The sequence below is a fragment of the Oratosquilla oratoria genome, chromosome 21 (assembly GCF_046742065.1).
Source record: "Oratosquilla oratoria isolate Oo_2021 chromosome 21, ASM4674206v1, whole genome shotgun sequence".
Classification (NCBI taxonomy): domain Eukaryota; kingdom Metazoa; phylum Arthropoda; class Malacostraca; order Stomatopoda; family Squillidae; genus Oratosquilla; species Oratosquilla oratoria.
The window spans coordinates 51,562,069-51,582,107 of NC_134797.1; the positions used below are offsets into that span (position 1 = coordinate 51,562,069).

Below are 20,039 nucleotides of genomic sequence, written 5' to 3' on the forward strand. Positions count from 1 at the left end.
TTTGTCATGGATCCGTGGACAAGTGGCTGCCTTTTACAGCCCACGCCGCCCACCTGAGGGAAAGGGCCCACGCTCTCACCTTCCACCCACTAGGGCACGATAACTCCCCCACTGGCGTGCTGTTACCCGCATTGTATATAAATGTATATATCCATGTACATAATTTATACAATAAACCTTTATTAATTGATTAACCATTGTCACATTTAGTCTTTGGACATTTAGTCTTCGGACATTTAGTCTTCGGACATTTAGTCTTCGGACATTTAGTCTTCGGACATTTAGTCTTCGGACATTTAGTCTTCGGACATTTAGTCTTCGGACATTTAGTCTTCGGACATTTAGTCTTCCGACATGTAGTCTTCGGACATTTAGTCTTCGGACATTTAGTCTTCGGATATTTAGTCTTCGGACATTTAGTCTTCGGACATTTAGTCTTCGGACATTTAGTCTTCGGACATTTAGTCTTCGGACATTTAGTCTTCGGACATTTAGTCTTCGGACATTTAGTCTTCGGACATTTAGTCTTCGGACATTTAGTCTTCGGACATTTAGTCTTCGGACATTTAGTCTTCGGACATTTAATCTTCGGACATTTAATCTTCGGACATTTAGTCTTCGGACTAAAATTTAGTCTTCGGACTAAAATTTAGTCTTCGGACTAAAATTTAGTCTTCGGACTAAAATTTAGTCTTCGGACTAAAATTTAGTCTTCGGACTAAAATTTAGTCTTCGGACTAAAATTTAGTCTTCGGACTAAAATTTAGTCTTCGGACTAAAATTTAGTCTTCGGACTAAAATTTAGTCTTCGGACTAAAATTTAGTCTTCGGACTAAAATTTAGTCTTCGGACTAAAATTTAGTCTTCGGACTAAAATTTAGTCTTCGGACTAAAATTTAGTCTTCGGACTAAAATTTAGTCTTCGGACTAAAATTTAGTCTTCGGACTAAAATTTAGTCTTCGGACTAAAATTTAGTCTTCGGACTAAAATTTAGTCTTCGGACTAAAATTTAGTCTTCGGACTAAAATTTAGTCTTCGGACTAAAAATTTAGTCTTCGGACTAAAATTTAGTCTTCGGACTAAAATTTAGTCTTCGGACTAAAATTTAGTCTTCGGACTAAAATTTAGTCTTCGGACTAAAAATTAGTCTTCGGACTAAAATTTAGTCTTCGGACTAAAATTTAGTCTTCGGACTAAAATTTAGTCTTCGGACTAAAATTTAGTCTTCGGACTAAAATTTAGTCTTCGGACTAAAATTTAGTCTTCGGACTAAAATTTAGTCTTCGGACTAAAATTTAGTCTTCGGACTAAAATTTAGTCTTCGGACTAAAATTTAGTCTTCGGACTAAAATTTAGTCTTCGGACTAAAATTTAGTCTTCGGACTAAAATTTAGTCTTCGGACTAAAATTTAGTCTTCGGACTAAAATTTAGTCTTCGGACTAAAATTTAGTCTTCGGACTAAAATTTAGTCTTCGGACTAAAATTTAGTCTTCGGACTAAAATTTAGTCTTCGGACTAAAATTTAGTCTTCGGACTAAAATTTAGTCTTCGGACTAAAATTTAGTCTTCGGACTAAAATTTAGTCTTCGGACTAAAATTTAGTCTTCGGACTAAAATTTAGTCTTCGGACTAAAATTTAGTCTTCGGACTAAAATTTAGTCTTCGGACTAAAATTTAGTCTTCGGACTAAAATTTAGTCTTCGGACTAAAATTTAGTCTTCGGACTAAAATTTAGTCTTCGGACTAAAATTTAGTCTTCGGACTAAAATTTAGTCTTCGGACTAAAATTTAGTCTTCGGACTAAAATTTAGTCTTCGGACTAAAATTTAGTCTTCGGACTAAAATTTAGTCTTCGGACTAAAATTTAGTCTTCGGACTAAAATTTAGTCTTCGGACTAAAATTTAGTCTTCGGACTAAAATTTAGTCTTCGGACTAAAATTTAGTCTTCGGACTAAAATTTAGTCTTCGGACTAAAATTTAGTCTTCGGACTAAAATTTAGTCTTCGGACTAAAATTTAGTCTTCGGACTAAAATTTAGTCTTCGGACTAAAATTTAGTCTTCGGACTAAAATTTAGTCTTCGGACTAAAATTTAGTCTTCGGACTAAAATTTAGTCTTCGGACTAAAATTTAGTCTTCGGACTAAAATTTAGTCTTCGGACATTTAGTCTTCGGACATTTAGTCTTCGGGACATTTAGTCTTCGGGACATTTAGTCTTCGGACAATTGGTCTTCCTTTGCAAAATAACTGGTCTTCAGGCATTTAGTCTTCTGGACAAGTCCTCATCTTCAAGTTATAATAGGATAATCAGCTTAAAATATCTATATTAAGAAAAAAAGATAGATTGAAATTCATGTCTATACAATTCTTTATTATTTATAGACACATATGATATGCATTATTTTCAGTACAATGTAATACAATCATTCAAGAACGATTGAAATTTATGTATAGATAATTCTTTACTATGTATAGACACATATGATATACATTTTTCAATACAATGTAATATATAAATCACTTTAATAAATTTACAATTATGTAAGACGAGTAGAATTACGGGTATTTGTCAACGTTCTAGCACAGATATCATCATGAGAAACACAGTTTATTGAAACTTTTAGTTCATGATCGCAGACTTCTTCCAACATGACGAAGGAAATCATTGACATCTGATATGCCATCGCGATGCTGCTCGCAAAGTATTTAGTTTATTCTGAAGCTGGACATGTTTACGCTTAACTCGTTTCTTTGTTTACTTAAAATTTAGAACACCAAAATGCCATTATTATTTTTTGAGCACCAACATAACTACTTGGGTCATTCTTTATTTATATTTTATTTACTTTTATTTATTTATTTATGGATGAATGGATGAATGAACATAAAAAAATCCTTTTGGTGCCAAATAAGTCGCTTAACGCACGAAACCTGTTTATTATCTAACTATACCTTTGCATTTATTTATGTATTCTATTTGTTATCTACATTATTATAGTTTTTATTTATTTATTTTTTACTATTATGATTTTTTCTCGCATCCGACCTAGATATGGGCCAAAAGGTCTCCTGTCGGCATGCTCCGCCTTTGTAATCTCGCAACAATTATCGAACACGAGGCCCGAGTGCGCCTAAACGCGTGAGACCGGGACATAATCCTGCCAGAGCGAGATTTCTCAAGAAGGGGGAAGTCTCGGGTAGCAGTACTTTCGGTAATTGCGGTGTGGTTAGCACGTCAATCAGAGATAGGGACTAGGGTAAATGACAGGGCGTAATTGATGTGATGAGCAATCGAGCGTGAATGTTCTCCATTCAGAATCTATCATATCTCTGCAGATAAAAACGTAACTTCTCTTTGATCATATTATATGGAAATTACACCTTTTAAAGAAAATAATTCAACTATATGCAGTCTATTACACTAAAAACACAATAGTGTTTCTAAATAGAGTGAAGTTTGATCCATACCACCCAGGCACGGATCCAGGATTGTTATGGGGGGGGGGGGCGATAAGCGATAACCGATACTTGAAACACGCCGAGAAACACCCCCAAGAATATAACAAATCTTAAATTCAAACTTGCCCAAGGTTATAGGTGTTGATGTACTTGGTGTATTGTGCAAAAATATTTGTTCCCTTTTTGTGCTTCCTGCAACAAACTACTATGGTTATACAAAAAAGCAACAGTTTATCCTCGAAGCACCCGTTCCTTACGCAAGAGTTGCACCAGTACCCAAGGGACATCTCACCGAGTTCTTGGAACGTAGTTTGCGGAATATCTTGGCATTTGCGATGGTACCACTTTGAAAGCTACAATGGGATTTGAATATAACTGGTGCGTTATCCCAGTCCATTCTGTGGTCTTCTTGGTTGGCATGATGGAACACGGCGAAGTTGACGTCAATATTTAATGGAGTTTTTGTATTCCTTTTTCATGTATATACAAAATATGTATTTCTATTCAACAATGTACTTTTTGCATTGAATATGTAATATACGAAAGCGCTCTGCTTCGTTAGTTTCTTTTTTCAAGTGGTCTACTTTGCATAATACCATGTATGCAATGTCATATTTCATAGCATATAAATTTTGTATAGCGCATTTCAAATAAAATTTAATGATTTTTTTTTATTTAATTGCATGGAATATCAAGCAACCTTTGTATTATAAAGAAATAAACAACAATAGTTTAAAAAAAATCACTCTACATTTATTCAAGTTAGTATGCAAATATGCCCCACATGTTCGAACCTCACAAGAAATTCTAAAAGTATTATGTTTTTGGCCAACTCCATCAACCACGCTTAGCAGGGTTGCCAGGTTTTCTACCAGGAAAAATGCCAACTTCTGACAAAATGCTGCCAAAAACTGCCAAATTGTTTTTAAAACATGCCCCAAAATGCCAACCATTACATTTTCTAAGATTTTTTCTTTTTTGCATTTTGGTTTTACATGTGTAGTTAAAAATAATGTGTATAACTACAATTACATGAAAACTATTTTTTACGGTTGACTAGCCAATATAAAACAATACCACATGATATAACCAAGATCAAGTAGTTAAAAATAGTGTGTATAACTACAATTACAATATAATTTTTTTTTTACTGTTGACTAGCCAATATAAAACAATGTCACATGATATGACCAAGATCAATTTATATCACTCATGTACACCATCATTTAATTCTAGTGGTACTGTAATAAACCACCATCCTCTGAAATAAATCTACTTTCAAGACTGTGTGTGAGAAGGAAAGATATGAACTTCCAAAATAAAATATATTATACTCCGTATTATGTGAGAAAGAAAAAATACCAATAACTAAAATAAAATGTATTACTCCATACATTACGTTTAAGTTCCTAAGTAAACTTTTTATTACCCTCTACAATAAATTAAACCAGTTTATTAAACAACCTCCTAGAGACTGACATACATGAATAAAAAATACATGTGACTTTTCTATTGTGCCTAATATAATCAAAAGCATCATCAGATTTAGAAATGTTTGATGCGCCACTCCGTTCTTACATATTTTCACTAAAGAAGAGCTGAAACATCCTTTGGCTAGGCACAAAATCTTTGCAACATTTCCCGCATGATAACCAAGATAAATTTATATCATTCATATACATCATCATTTAATTCTTGATATAAGTAAAAGTGATCTCTAATCATGACCGGGTATTTAAAAACGCCCCCCCAAAATGCCAAATTCCCAAAAATGCCACCCAACAAAATTTCCTGCCAAACACAGTAAAAACATTCCAAAGATACAAAATTTGGCATTGAAAACGCCAATCTGGCAACTCTGACGCTCAGTGATGATCTGCATTCGCAGAACATAGATGGCAGGCTAGCGGTAACCACGAATCGTAACCACGAATCGTAGCTGGGCTCGGTAATTTTGCAGAGGATAAAAACGTTACTTTTCTTTGATCAAATTACATGAAAATCACACCTTTTAAATAAAATAGTTCAAATAATGCAACCATATGCTAATTTGTTACGGTATATGTAGCTGTGGTCGGTCATACTGCAGAGACTAAAACAACTTCTCTTTGGTGAAATTACATGAAAATCACACATTTTAAAGAAAAAAAATTAAATAACTCAACTATATGCAACCATCCATATATAGAAGTGTGCATTTGAGCAAAACTCGTCCTTTCTTGTATTTTCTCGGTTTTCTCTGTTTTCTCTGCAATTAGTGACACCGGAAGTAGAGCGGTGGATTGTTGAGGGAATTTTGAGTCCTTGGGAGGAGTCGGTGGAAGATGGGAATCTTGCCGCTGATGGCAGTGGTGCAGCCAACCAAGAACAAAGTGCAACCGGTGTTGAATTTCCGAGAGCTGAACCATTTCATGAGGTGTCATACTGGCAATGATTTTGTATATGTATGTAACGAGACCCAACGCAAATGGCGCCAAATGAGCTGGGCGTCCACGATCTATCCCCCTGCAAATTGAAATCTAAATATTATTACATCATGTTTTCCTATGGAACATGTATTCTTTGAAAAATTAAATCACTGTAGTTCTTTGGTAAGTAGCAAGTCAAACCTTGTATATCGTTTGTTCTTCATCTTGGCACACATTTGATCCACTCGTTTTGCCAATCATTATTATTTGCTCTAGAAGCCTTCACTTGTGTTTGCTTTCCACTTTTCTCAATTCACCTCGTAATTAAAAACACACACTAAAAGTTATTTCCACGTTGTTGAATTATTTTCCCCCATATGGAGTTCTGACTGCGTAATCTTCATGCAGCCAATTAGCGACAGTTCTACGAGCATTCTATTTTTTACATGAAACTTGATTAAAAAAAGTCTTATCGTTCTTAATTCGAATTCTCTCTCCATTCTACTATTATCCTTCAGTCTCCCTGGACACCTCTGTGACTACCTCTTCTGTACAATATTCCTGACGAAATTCTCAAATTACTAAATGATTTTCAGTAGGTGAAAGGTCGTCTCTGGCATTTCTTAGTCCTCGGTTTCATTCCAAGCCCTCATCCAAGAAAAGACACAGCTTACCATAAATATCTCTCCAGGGTCATCATTCTCAGATTTATCGCATCATTCCATCTCCGTGTTTATATTTTCTGTCACGCTGCCAGTCCGTATCTACCATTTCCCAAATTGGAGAGCAGCATAAATTGGCAATTTGGTCTATTAAGTTAAAAATATAGGTTTATATGCAGTCGTATCCTCGTTTATTTCTAACCTGTCTAATAACAGATATTTATTATCAATCCATATGATTAGAGACCCGAAGCTCAATGGAATCCGGAATTAGTATTGCAACTAAAATGTAATTCATATCGTATTTTCAGTAAATATATTGATGGTTGATTTATCTTTATATTATTATTAAAACATGGTTACCATTAGGACAAACTTAATTCCTTCATCAACTTTACTTGCGCAAAACTTTAAAGCAAAACATGTTGAATGAATCACCAGAAACATCGAAACCAAAACATTGGACGCAACGTGTAGATACCGAAATAGAGATTCCTAGGAAAATTATTAAAGTGCTACCTCGAGAGATTTTATATTAATTAGTCATGCCACAAGGAAATTTTAAAAGCAAGAAGGCACACCCCGTGCCCCAAAAAGAAAAGAAGAAGAAGCAGACCAATTTAAAAAAGAAAGGAGGTACAGTGTTTTGGCTTCAGTTGCTTACAGTTAGTTACATTTTTCCCATTATTGCATTTTTGTATTAATTCGCTATTGCGTAACCAATGACATTGCAGGATAATGTACTGGTCTTAATAGATTGTATTGGATCGCATTGTCACCCCAGATTTCGACAGTGTGACATTCTTTGGGTGTGCTATGTTTAGTTTAGATTTTATAGGTACCCCACAAAAAAAAAAATAATAATAATAACCCTTGAATTATTGTTGCATATGAAAGACAACTTTATTAGAAACAAAATGCTTTTTAAATTTTTGAAATAGCTTGAAAAATAAGGGAGATACGATTTTTTTAATTATTTTTTTAGCCCGCATTTGTGGCTAGACTTTACCATAACAAAGTGTTAGAATTAAGGGTGGTAATTTGTAAAGATTTCGGTAAAGAAATACACATTAACTCTAAACCACTGGTCCAATTTAATTAAAATTCGGAATACTTGGGTTTTATGGATCAACAAATCACATGAGCATGTCAAAAACAATGTGAGACATCTCCATCATACCATATTTGCCTTTTCATGGCAACCATGAAGCTGTCAATGGTGGGGCTCGCTAAACGCCGACCAAAGTCGACCGTCGACCAAAACCACACAATGATGGTTTTTGCTCAAATGCATAATTTATATATAAAAAATAGCATATGGTTGCATTATTTGACCTATTTTCTTTAAAATGGGTGATTTCCATGTAAAGTAATCAAAGAGAAGTTACGTTGTTATCCTCTGCAAAATTACCAACCGGCAACCAACACCGACGAAACCCAAACAATGATGGCTTTTGCTCAAGTGACAAAAACGTAACTTCTCTTTGATGATTTTACATGGAAATCACACATTTTAAAGAAAATAGGTCAAATAATGCAACCATATGTTATTTTTTATATACAAATTATGCATTTGGGCAAAAACCGTCATTGCGTGGTTTTGGTCGGCAGTTGGCGGTTGGTAATTTTGCAGAGGATAAAAATGTAACTTCTCTTTGATGATTTTACATGGAAGTCACACATTTTAAAGAAAATAGGTCAGATAATACAACCATATGCTAATTTTTATTTAAAATTATACATTTGAGCAAAAGCCATCATTGTTTGGGTTTGGTCGGCGTTGGTTGCCGGTTGATAATTTTGCAGAGGATAAAAACGTAACTTCTCTTCGATCATTTTACATGGAAATCACACATTTTGAAGAAAATAGGTCAAATAATGCAACCATATGCTATTTTTTATATATAAATTATGCATTTGAGCAAAAACTGTCTCATTGTGTGGTTTTGGTCGTCGATGGTGATATGTAAACAAAATCAAACACGAACTGGACGCATCAGATTCATGGGTGATATGCCTATATGTGATGACCCTAAGCTCAAACATCAAGTGATCAACGCTCTTAAGCTTCTCATATCCGGGAGAAAATAGGTTGATAAACATGTTTATGTATATTTAAATAATATTTAGTGATACCTTACCTTAATATTTTTACTCGGAAAACTATGTTGCCGAGTTTGATAACCAAATTTCCGTTCAAATCGCTGAAGAAATTTTCTATTTAAAGAATTGGGCATACACTTGCAAAACAACAAGGTAATTTTAATATCTTGCGCATCCGCTGAACGCGGGAAGCATTCAAATTAAACTAAACAGAAGCTAGTGGTCCGCAACAAATGGCGACGTAAACATTACATGGTCGACAGTGGCGCCGCGCATGAATTCCGGGGTACCTAGATTTTAGGTTAGGTTATCCATATTCTCCATTCACTGGTCTTGGTGACGATTCTTCAAGTGATCCATTGTATTTCTTGTCACAGGATGTTTATTAGGTTCTTTTCCAGTATCACGCAAACATGTTTTTCACTTTTTTTTTCATTTGAAAGAGTATTTGTCTGGAATGGTTTGGAGCGGTCTTACTAATTACTGACAAAACCGACCAAGGACTTAGGACTTACCGCTGCTGCCAGTCCTGTTGTCCCTCCTCGTGAGGGCCAGTTGGTCTGGTATTGAGTTTGGAGAAAACTACTGATGGCGGTGTAGCCTGGCACTGGAGGCTCGTCTAGCACCTTCCGCAGAAACCTGTCTCGTGCATTTTTGAAGCTGTCCACCAAGCATTTGGTTTTCTTTCTCACCTCTTTTAAGAGGGCATTGAAGATTTTTGGACCCTCATGTAAATAATTAAGTTCGTCCACATTTGGAATATGCTGTCTCTGTATGGTTACCGAATCGCAAGACATTGACAGATTGAAAAAAATATATAATGGCGAGCCACAAAACCGATTCCAAATATCAGATATAAAGCATACCAAAGTCCACTTATGCATAGAAAAAAAAAAAAAACAAGGACGTTTTATGCTCATATGCACAATTTTATATATATGGTTGCATTATTTGACATATTTTCTTTAAAATGTATGACTTACAAGTAGTTTGATCAAAGAGAAGTCACATTCCTAGCATCTGCAAAATTACCCACCACAGCTACGCATACCGTCCGACTCACTAAATACTGACAAAACCCGAAGAAGGACAGTTTTTGCTCAAATGCACAATTTTATATATAAAAACTAGAATATGGTTGCATTATTAGGCCTATTTTCTTTATAATGTGTGATTTCCATGTAATTTGATCAAAGAGAAGTTACGTTTTTATCCTTTACAAAATTACTGACCACAGCTACGATTCGTCCAGCCCGCCATCTATGATCATTGGTGGTATGGATCAAACTACACTTTACTAAGTTTCTTATTATTGTGTTGTTAGTGTAATAGACTGCATATAGTTGAATTATTTCAACTATTTTCTTTAAAATATGTGATTTTCATGTAATTTGACCAAAGAGAAATTATGTTTTTAGCTTCTGAAAAATTACCAACCACAGCAATGAATACCGCAACAAATTAGCATATGGTTCCATTATTTGAACTATTTTCTTTAAAATGTGTGATTTTCATGTAATTTGATCAAAGAGAAGTTACGTTTTTATCCTCTGCAAAATTACCGACCACATCTACGAATACCGTCCATCCCGCCATCTATGATCACTGGTGGTATGGATCAAACTTCACTCTATTAAAGAAAAGAGTTGAAATAATTCAACTATATGCAGTCTATTACACTAATAACACAATAGTAAGAAATTTAATAGAGTGAAGTTTGATCCATACCACCAATGATCATAGATGGCGGGCTGGACGAATCGTAGCTGTGGTCGGTAATTTTGCAGAGGATAAAAACGTAACTTCTCTTTGATCAAATTACATGAAAATCACACATTTTAAAGAAAATAGTTCAAATAATGCAACCATATGCTAATTTGTTGCGGTATTTGTAGCTGTGGTTGGTCATATTGCAGAGGCTAAAACATAACTTCTCTTTGGTCAAATTACATGAAAATAACATTTTAAAGAAAATAGTTGAAATAATTCAACTATATGCAATCTATTACACTAGTAACACAACAGTAAAAAACTTAATAGAGTTTAGTTTGATCCATACCACTAGTGATCATAGATGTCGGGCTGGATGAATCGTAGCTGTGGTCGGTAATTTTGCAGAGGATAAAAACTTAACTTCTCTTTGATCATATTACATGGAAATCACATATTTTAAAGAAAATAGGTCAAATAATGCAACCATATGCTAATTTTTTTTATATAAAATCATGCATCTCAGCAAAAACCGTCCTTGTTTGGGTTTGGTCGACATTGGTCGGCTATTAATGAGTTGGACGGTATTTGTAGTTGTGGTCGTTAATTTTGCAGAGGATAAAAACATAACTTCTCCTTGATCAAATTACATGGGAATTACAGATACTAAAGAAAATAGGTCAAATAATGCAACCATATGCTAATTTGTTATGGTATTCGTAGCTGTGGTCGGTCATTTTGCAGAGGCTAAAATATAACTTCTCTTTGGTCAAATTACTTGAAAATAACATTTCAAAGAAAATAGTTGAAATAATTCAACTATATGTAATCAATTACACTAATAACAAATAGTAAGAAACTTAATAGAGTGTAGTTTGATCCATACCACCAGTGGTCATAGATGGCCGGCTGGATGAATCGTAGCTGTGGTCGGTAATTTTGCAGAGGATAAAAACATAACTTCTCTGATCATATTACTGTACATGGAAATCACACATTTGAAAGAAAATGGGTCAAATAATGCAACCATATGTTAATTTTTTATATAAAACTGTGCATTTAAGCAAAAACCGTCCTTGTTCGGGTTTTGTCGGTATTTAGTGAGTCGGATGGTGTTAGCTGTGGTGGGTAATTTTGCAGAGGCTAGAAATGTGACTTCTCTTTGATCAAATTACATGTAAGTCATACATTTTAAAGAAAATATATAGAATTGTGCATTTGAGCAAAAACCGTCCTTGTTTGGATTTTGTCGGTGTTGTCAGTTGTGTCAGTAAATAGTGAGACCTGGGTTATTGAACAACGTAAGTTTCATGATAAGTATCCATGTCTACGTGATTCTTGAATTTTACTATGCCCCCATTCTATCGTGGGTACTTTTATTCCTAATGTATGTGTATAATTTTTTATTAATTTATTATACTTTTTCTCATAATTTTTAAAATATATTTAATGATAGCTAGTGAGTAAACATTGGTTACTGGATGGGGATCAGGCTTACCACATCTGTTTTGCTCTAAAGAGAGCTATTGTTACTAATGTTTGCATAAGTGTAATGTAGTGTTTTTATGGACTTATTGACATTCATACAAACGTGTCATACAGCATTCTTTTATGATTGAAAATTAACCTCCATTCAAAGTAGAATGTTGACCACTTTTATCTTCAGCTCTCCCTCCTCTCTAGTACCCTCATTAGGAGTCTCCTTTATCACCTCTGTAACTCCACCTCCATGGTGTGACATTGTCCTCAAGGACAAGCACTACAGCAGATGAAAAATGTATATTAAAGGATTTTTCTCCCTGAAGGGGGTGGCTGAATCAGAGCACACCCATCCACATTATACACAAAATACATTCTACCATACCTCCTGTTTCAGCATCTTTGGAATGAAGGGTCAGTTCCTCATCACTGCATGGGTCCAAGGCAATACATAAAGACACAGCTCTTGATTAGACAGTCCTGACAGTTGGAGCTGATTTACCTTGTATGCTTCCACTTCATCTCTTCATCTATTCACAGGTCTCCATCCATTCTCTTGTATCTTTTATATTCTCTATTCCATACTCTATAGGCATTCCATGTGCAGCCAGACCTCCTTCACCCCAACCATCCAGCTCAAAGCAAAGTCTTCCCCACAAGCTCTTTCCATCTACTTTGGTGTCCAGACTTTGTTAGGTTAATTATTCATTCTTTCCATATGAGGAGCTGCGTGCTGTAGGGGCTCAAGCGCCAGTTCCCGCAATTTCAGGTTTTTGCATGTTCTGGGTGCTCCATCTCTTCTAGATCATGGGGCAATAGACTGGGATAGGATTCTCTACCTTGTTCCCACTGTATCAAGGGGTTAGAGTTGCATACTGAAGGGAGAGTGAGGTAGACGTGCATGAGGGGCCGGACGACATCCTCGATTACTAATCCCCCCCCGCTTATTCAAGTTACGTGGGCACAACATCTTCCCTGGAATGGTGAGTGTGACTAATATTGTGTGAATTTCATGTAGTTATTGCGATTTGTCTCTGTCTGGTAAAAAAAAAAGTAAAAAAAAGAAGAAAAAAAAAACGTAATTTAAAAAAATAATTAAAAATAATTACAATGGATAATGAAATTCATACTATATTACATATTTTATACATGTATTTACCTTCCATTTTGAATGTTTATTTACATGCCACACATATTGGGAATATTGGGAATCGTACATAGGTGTGCATAAATTTGCATATTTCAATAATAATATGCAACAAAAAAATAATGAAAAACACATAGCAAAAAAGATCTGTTCGAAAGCTTTCAAATGATATATTACAGTTTGATTTTTACGCGTAAATAATGTCCGTAATATGTACCCATACTTTAACGCTTAATTACTCGGAATTCCTAATTTGGCGCTTGAGCCCCTACAGCACGCGGCTCCTCATATGTCCAGGCCACCCCAACACTTTGATATGTCCATCAGATAGATCCCTTCCCACCTCTCTTTTTTTTCTCTGCCTCACTTCCATATTTTTTGCTTTATCCATTCTTGTAACAACTAACAAATAGGAATAATACAAGAGGCCATCAATGATTTACTTGGTTGAAAATTGAACAATTATAAGTGTGAAAGAAGGACCTGGGTGTATAGGTTACATTTGTCATCCATTATACACATTAATAAGATTTTTTTGGTGAGACATACAAACTGTTGATCAATGTAATTGTGGAGTTTCAACTTGGAAATGGAGAGATGATGAAAAAACTCATAAAGAACAGGATCCACCCTAAATTAGAACATGCTCTGTTTTTGGTCCCTACACAAACGAGGATGTATGATTGGAAGAATACAAGGAACTGTAACCAAAATAGTCCCCAGCCTAGCAGACAAATTGTATAAGAAAAGATTAAAACAACTGGATCATCTCTCAATAGAAGAGTTAACATTGTTGGTATCAGTTGGTATTGTTGTATCAGTTGAAGGATATATGGTGGGAGAGAAACGAGAAGTCATGGGAAAAAATGCAAAGTGCCTGAAGAATATCAAGGAACATAGCTTGTGTAGATGCATAAACTTTTGGGATAACTTCAAAGAGGATATAGTCAAATAGAAAACATTTATTTAAAGCCAAGTTTGACGGATGGAGACAGAGAGAGAACCCTATGAGATTTCTCTTATAAACATAAATGAACGGTAACTGGTCTGCATGGGTTTGACCAATGTCCTCAAAATATTGATGGCATATGCAGCCAATACCTTAGTATGGGAAATATATATATACAATATATTCATTCACCAAACCAAGAAAGGTCATTATTGATGCAGTTGCACATTTCATTAAGTTTTCATCCATCATGAAATATAGTTATTTATATTTTTGTTCACAGGACGAGTAATTGCCCCAAAGAAAAATAGAATCATTGAGAATATGAAGGTCAAGAAGGAACTTCAGAAAGCAATTAACAGCAATATTGAAGAAGCTATGAAGGCACGAGCATCACAAGAACCCACAAGTTTCAAGGTAAAGCTTTTTCTTACATATTGCAGTTATAGGTTGTTTTGAAAAATTAAATGAGGCAAGTAAACTTGTCTATAAACTATTAAATTGATGGAATTAGTTCTAAGGCATTTGATTTATTCTTTTCAGATTTTAAAATCTTCAAGTGGTTCAGAAGAAAAAAAGAAAGGTTCACAAAAATAGCTAGTGTTTACAAAGTGCTATTTCTTTTTCTTCATAATTATCGAGAAGCAATAAGTGCCTCTTTTTGTTATATTATTGCGAATGTCTTGTATGTTTAAAATAAAGTAATTAGTTTTTTAGACTTTATGATTCTACCCAATAATGATAATTTTAAATTTATTATTATTATTATATTTTTAATCAAAAAATCTGTTGGTCCACATTTCTCTTGGACAAGACCCATGGTTCCCAGTTAACCGGTAACAGCCACCAGATTGTTCCATAAGTCGCTCAAGGAAGAAATATGTTTAAGGTGGGGCAGGCCTATTCTGTGTTGGTATGATTTTAATGCTGGATAATGACCTAATATTCAGAGGTGGTTAAATTGGTTTAATATGTATCAAGTGCACAGAAACTAACATGATTAGCAATTTGTGTCTTGCAACTTTTGTATATCAGTGGTCTCAGATCTCAGTTAATCAGTTGTTGCTCTTAAACCCACAATAGGTAATGGGTCACTGTTGATGTCGGGGGTATTGCTTTTTGTACTAGTTAAGGTTTTCTTAATTTGTACACTTTTATTAGTTTTGATAATATAGATTGAATGTAGACTACTTCCACACTGTTGTATGTTCTGTGTTGTTGTTTGAATTTGGGTATCTGCCAGGGTTGTTAGAGCTTTGACCACATCATACTGTGCTCTTGGTTTTAGTTCTTTTGGTAGGGTTTCCCCCCTGGGACCACATATCACAGGTAGTCCCATGTTTGTTTTCAAATTGTGTTGTCATCATGCTTTTTTTTTTTTTTTTCTTTCTTTTATTCATTCATTGTTGGTAGACTTTACGATCAAGAATCTTGATTAGCAGAGTTGTAGGTACCGATTGTGGAGCTTGGGTCTGTTGATAACACTGATGGCAGAAATTATTACCCTGTGTGAAGGTGAGTAGTTGCATAGGTGTTACTATTTTATATTGTTCTTGAATTAGGGGGGAAGGGAGAGGGGTTTCTTTGTTCTTCTCACAGGGAACTGTTGCAGTACAATGTGCGAGTGCCACAGAAGGGCTGTGGTTATGGGAATGTTATTAATTATTCATATTACATTATAGTTGACCAAACTGGAAGCTGGTTCCCCAGCCTGGTTAGGTTTAAGGTTATGTTTTTGGTCAACTTTTCCTTGCCCCTTACCAATGTAGGGTGAGCAGAGCAGATACTGAATAAGGCTGGTCAATCATGTAGGCTGTTGCCAAGCTGCACTACTTTCCATTCTCACACAGGATGACCACCAAGTATGCACTGCCTGCTGACGTAGGTTGATTTAGGACTTTGAGTCACCATCATCAAAAGTTATGGTTGTTAGTTGGATAAATTAATTTATTGTTAGAGGGAGAGGCAGTGACTGAATGTACTACCAGTCTGTCACTTCCTCATTCTTGGAGTTACTCGGGGGCACCATTTGACGTGGTGAGGTAGCAGTTGGTTTTCCTTCAACCTCTTATTGAATGCCATTCTAAGACCTTGCCTCATCCTCCCTAAGCAAGAGATAGGATGGAGAGGGCTGCAAAACCTTGAAATAAGATTCATCTCAGATAAGGAAAACCTATCCCTCTGTTGCATTTTAGAGGCTGCTGCTCACTTGTTCTGTTGTAGTTGCTTTATTGTTACTTACGACAATTTGAATCTTATTGGGGATGGCTACCTACCCATGAGAAGGTCAAAAGGGTAATCTTTATGGCACACTTTCTAGTCCTGTCCCTATGCAGGGTGAACAGAGTGAATGCTATAGTAAATGTAACCTAACCTGAGCCCTTTGGCATGGCCCAAGGAAACTCCCATTGTTCACACATCTAGTGACCACCTCCACATGGTGATCTGTCTCGCTGTTCTCCTGTATGTTATCTATTTATAGAATATATGTATACATATTCATAACTGAATGGTGTTATGAATGGATTGGGATTTGAGGGAAATACAATGACAGTAAAGTTTCCATTTCATTTGGCAACCTGGCTAACAGGATGTTGCTGCCCACAGTGTCCTCGACTTGGACACATTAGGCAGGTTGGGTCATTCACATATCTGCCACCATGGAAGATTCACCTAGGGTGTGTGTGTATGTATATCTATATAAATAAATAAAAAGAGAGAGGTAGTATGTCCCTCTTATGTGATGGGGTGATGTGGCAACAATGTGGACTCCTGGGATTGCACCCAGCTCTGCCCAAAGGCTCATGTTATAATGCCTTTACTATAATGAAGCGGCCTTGCTGTGGATGTGCTGTGTCCTGTGACACTGCTTCTGACCCAGGGCAGTGGACAGGGTGCAGGGATGACCCGTCATCTAGGAGGTGCTAAGATGGGAGGGAGGGTGGAGGGGTGTGGAGTGTTTTCGGGGATGAAATGGGTGGGAATGTTTTTGTGCCTTGTCCTTTTTGGCTACCCCCCTGGTAAGGGGGAAAAAAGCCTTGGTATATGTATGTACTATAGGGGGGGGGGCGATTTGATGAAGCAGTCTTGCTGGGGACGTGCTGTGTCTGGCGACACTGCTTCTGACTCATGGCAGTGGACAAGGTGCAGGGATGACCCGTCATCCAGGAGCTGCGAAGATAAGAGGGAGGGTGGAGGGGTGTGGAGTGTATTCAGGGATGGAATGGGTGGGAATGATTTTATGCCTTTTCCTTTTTGGCTACCTCCCTTGCAAGGGGAAAAAGGCGTTGGTATATGTATGTGCTATAGAGGGCTAAACAATCATGCTGGCTGCTGCTGACCTGTGCTGCCTTTCAAGCCCCAGTATAGGACAGCCACTGGGCCAGCACTACCAATCATATGGATTGTAACTTGGGGCTTTCTGAGACCATAATCTCCTACCCCTACTACCACACTATCATATGACTTGTGTTAGTACTGGGAAGAATGAAGTTATTATTAATTAGTAGAGTCAAATTTGACCAACTAGATATACAGTCAGTTTCAATCGTTTCATGAAGCACCAATTTCCCCGGTGGGAGACCCCAGATGCACTTTGAGATGGAGGACATAGTCAGCTTTTTTTTCCTCCAAATGGGAGGCAAGTCTACCCTCCACCCCCTATTAAGAAATGTAAGTAGGATAAGTGAGGGTGATACTGCTTCACTTACAAGGGGGAAGAAGCCCCTTGGTACATAGATATGTTAAAGTAGGGTGGTAAGAGAGCTTCCTTTGTGTTCTAGCTTCACTAGTTTCTCACGTATAAGGAGTCAGGAAAATAGTCTCCATCTCTTTTTTTCTGGTTTTAAGGGTTAGGCAGGCCTAATAAGTAATAGGTGACCCATTTTACTGCTGAAAAACAGTAAAGAGAGAACTGAAAGTATGCAAATTTTCTTTGGATGAAAGGGGTGTGTGTTGAGCAAGAGGGAGATATCTGCTGAGGAAAGAAGGGAGAAGGCAGAAGATATGGGTGAATAGAGAATGGCTGTGTATGGATGATACTGTGACGAATGGAAGAGAATGGGTGGGAGATGGTGTTAGGGAGTGGTTATATGTGAATGATATTTTGATGCAACCTAAAGGGATTTCTCCTTGTCTTCAATGTTTATGCATGAGGGGATGGAAAGGGAGGGGTCACCAATTAAATGCAGCAGCCTTGCTCTGGATGTGCTGTATCTTGCTACATTACTTCTGACCCAGGGCAGTGGGTGAGATACAGGGATGACCCATCATCCACAATGAGCCAAGATGAGAGGGAAAGATGGTGGATGAGATGAAATGTGTGGAAGTGGAATTCTGCCTTTTGACTTTGGCTACTTCCCTGGTAAGGGGGAAAGATCACTCGGTACATGTGTATTATAATGTAGGATATAGGGTGGGGCAGAGAGGATGGACATTTTTAAAATGACTATTACTGGCAAGCGGGTTAGGGCATTGTTACTTATGGCGAAGGTCAAGGTGATGGCAGTTCGAACCCTGCCATTGGCAAAGTTGAACCAAGGGCATGGTTCATTAAATTCCACACTACAAAGTCGTTTGTAAGGGGCACCGTCCTAGCCTTCCAATAGGGGGACTTTGTGATGTTAAACCATATCACACCGCTCATCCCCAGGAGGTTAGGCATCATTCGATCCATTGAGCCTTACTTTTTTTTTTTTTAACTTTCTTTTCAGAACATACATATGTATGTTCTTTCTTTTCAGGTGAAGCCATGGCACTGTGGACGATAGAGCATTGTGTGTTCCTATGACAGTTACACGAAGAATAATGAATCTGTCAGCAGTTCGGCCTGTGCGTCCTGGTGCCACTTCAACATTAACCGAAATAAGGCTGTTCCAGCCTGTAACACAATCTTACGTTGGGTGAATGCACTTCGCACACGAGGTACACTAATGAATATGAAACCGGAGGGGGCCCCACGAACAGTAAGGACCCCAGAAAATGTGGAACGTATCCGATAATCTTTGGTGCAACATCCAGTTTGTTCTCCTCGGAGACATTCCGCTGAACTTGGCATCAGTGCTCGATCAGTAAGGAATATTTTGCACAAGGACTTGCATATACATTAAATGAGGGTGGGAAAAAGTTTCCCTCGTGTTTTAGCTTCACTAGTTTCTCACATACAAGGAGTAAGGAAACTAGTCCCACTACCTCTTTTTCTTTCGGTTTTAAAGGGTTAGGCAGACCTAACTGACAAGTACAGTGGAAACTTTTTCACAGAGAAAAACCCCTGTAAAAAGGGTGAGCAATTTCATACAAATTTCTTTAGAATGATTATAGGAATTGCTGCCTAGTTTCATTGACCAAAAACCTGCAGCCCCACAATGGCTAGCAAGTCCTTAGGCCACTCCATTTATCTCTGTGGAGGAGAAAATTTGGACCATTGTCTATATTGTTCTGATGTAGGGCCATTCCTGTGTCTCCAGCTGAAAGTAGTAGGATAGGTATAGTTGCCAGTTGTTAGTTTTCCATATGTGAAAAGGTGAAAGAATTAGAGTGGAGAGATATTGAGTCTCGGCTGGAAACTGAGTGTCAGTTGTACTTCCAGGTTGATATAAGTGTGTTGATAGGTTTTGAAAATGGGTAGCAGGGAGGTAATTCTCTCAGATGTCCATCTTGCAGAACCACTATATATTGATTCCAAGTATTTTATGGTAATATTTTCATTCTTGTCCATAGTACCTTGATTTAACTTCATAATTCAACAAAATCAACTATATAGTACTAGTTATCTCTGAAACAAACTGCTGCTGCTTGCTCAGCTTTTCTTACTGACCTCTCAGTTGGCTTTTTGTAAACCATTTTAATCAACTAAACCTCATTATATGAATGAACGAGGAGATAAAGTCATTGTCAGTTCTTGAAATTCCTATTGCACAGGGACATTACAAACACCAAATATACAAAACAGATAGGTAGCAACACAAGTTGCATACACCAAACCTTCAGATACAGAAAGAAGTCTTCATAATTTAGGGTGGTCCCTTACATGACTGTGTGCTACGAGAGGTTTCTTCTCTGGTTTGGATGCAAAACCTATTCCTTTTTCTAACTTTGACCAACAGAACTTTAGAATCCAT

General features: G+C 36.8%; 1 protein-coding gene across 2 annotated transcripts; it reads left to right on the forward strand.

Annotated features, from left to right (window-relative positions):
- Positions 1 to 6,957: 6,957 nt before the first annotated feature.
- Positions 6,958 to 14,634, forward strand: LOC143036930 (uncharacterized). Of its 2 annotated transcripts, none has more exons than XM_076204933.1 (3): positions 6,958 to 7,168; positions 14,204 to 14,337; positions 14,464 to 14,634. In XM_076204933.1, the coding sequence occupies exons 1-3, from the start codon at positions 7,078 to 7,080 to the stop codon at positions 14,515 to 14,517; spliced, it is 279 nt and encodes a 92-aa protein (XP_076061048.1). In that variant the 5' UTR covers positions 6,958 to 7,077; the 3' UTR covers positions 14,518 to 14,634. The 2 variants fall into 2 exon arrangements, with proteins under 2 accessions (XP_076061048.1, XP_076061049.1); XM_076204934.1 differs by lacking the exon at positions 6,958 to 7,168 and adding an exon at positions 12,569 to 12,807.
- The last annotated feature ends 5,405 nt before the right edge of the window (positions 14,635 to 20,039 follow it).

Bases quoted from the DNA above. Each gene is read 5' to 3' on its own strand.
- LOC143036930 (XM_076204933.1), top strand. From the start codon at position 7,078: ATGCCACAAGGAAATTTTAAAAGCAAGAAGGCACACCCCGTGCCCCAA. The intron at 7,169-14,203 runs GTACAGTGTTTT...TTTTGTTCACAG, and splicing joins CAATTTAAAAAAGAAAGGAG to GACGAGTAATTGCCCCAAAG. The intron at 14,338-14,463 runs GTAAAGCTTTTT...TATTCTTTTCAG, and splicing joins AAGAACCCACAAGTTTCAAG to ATTTTAAAATCTTCAAGTGG.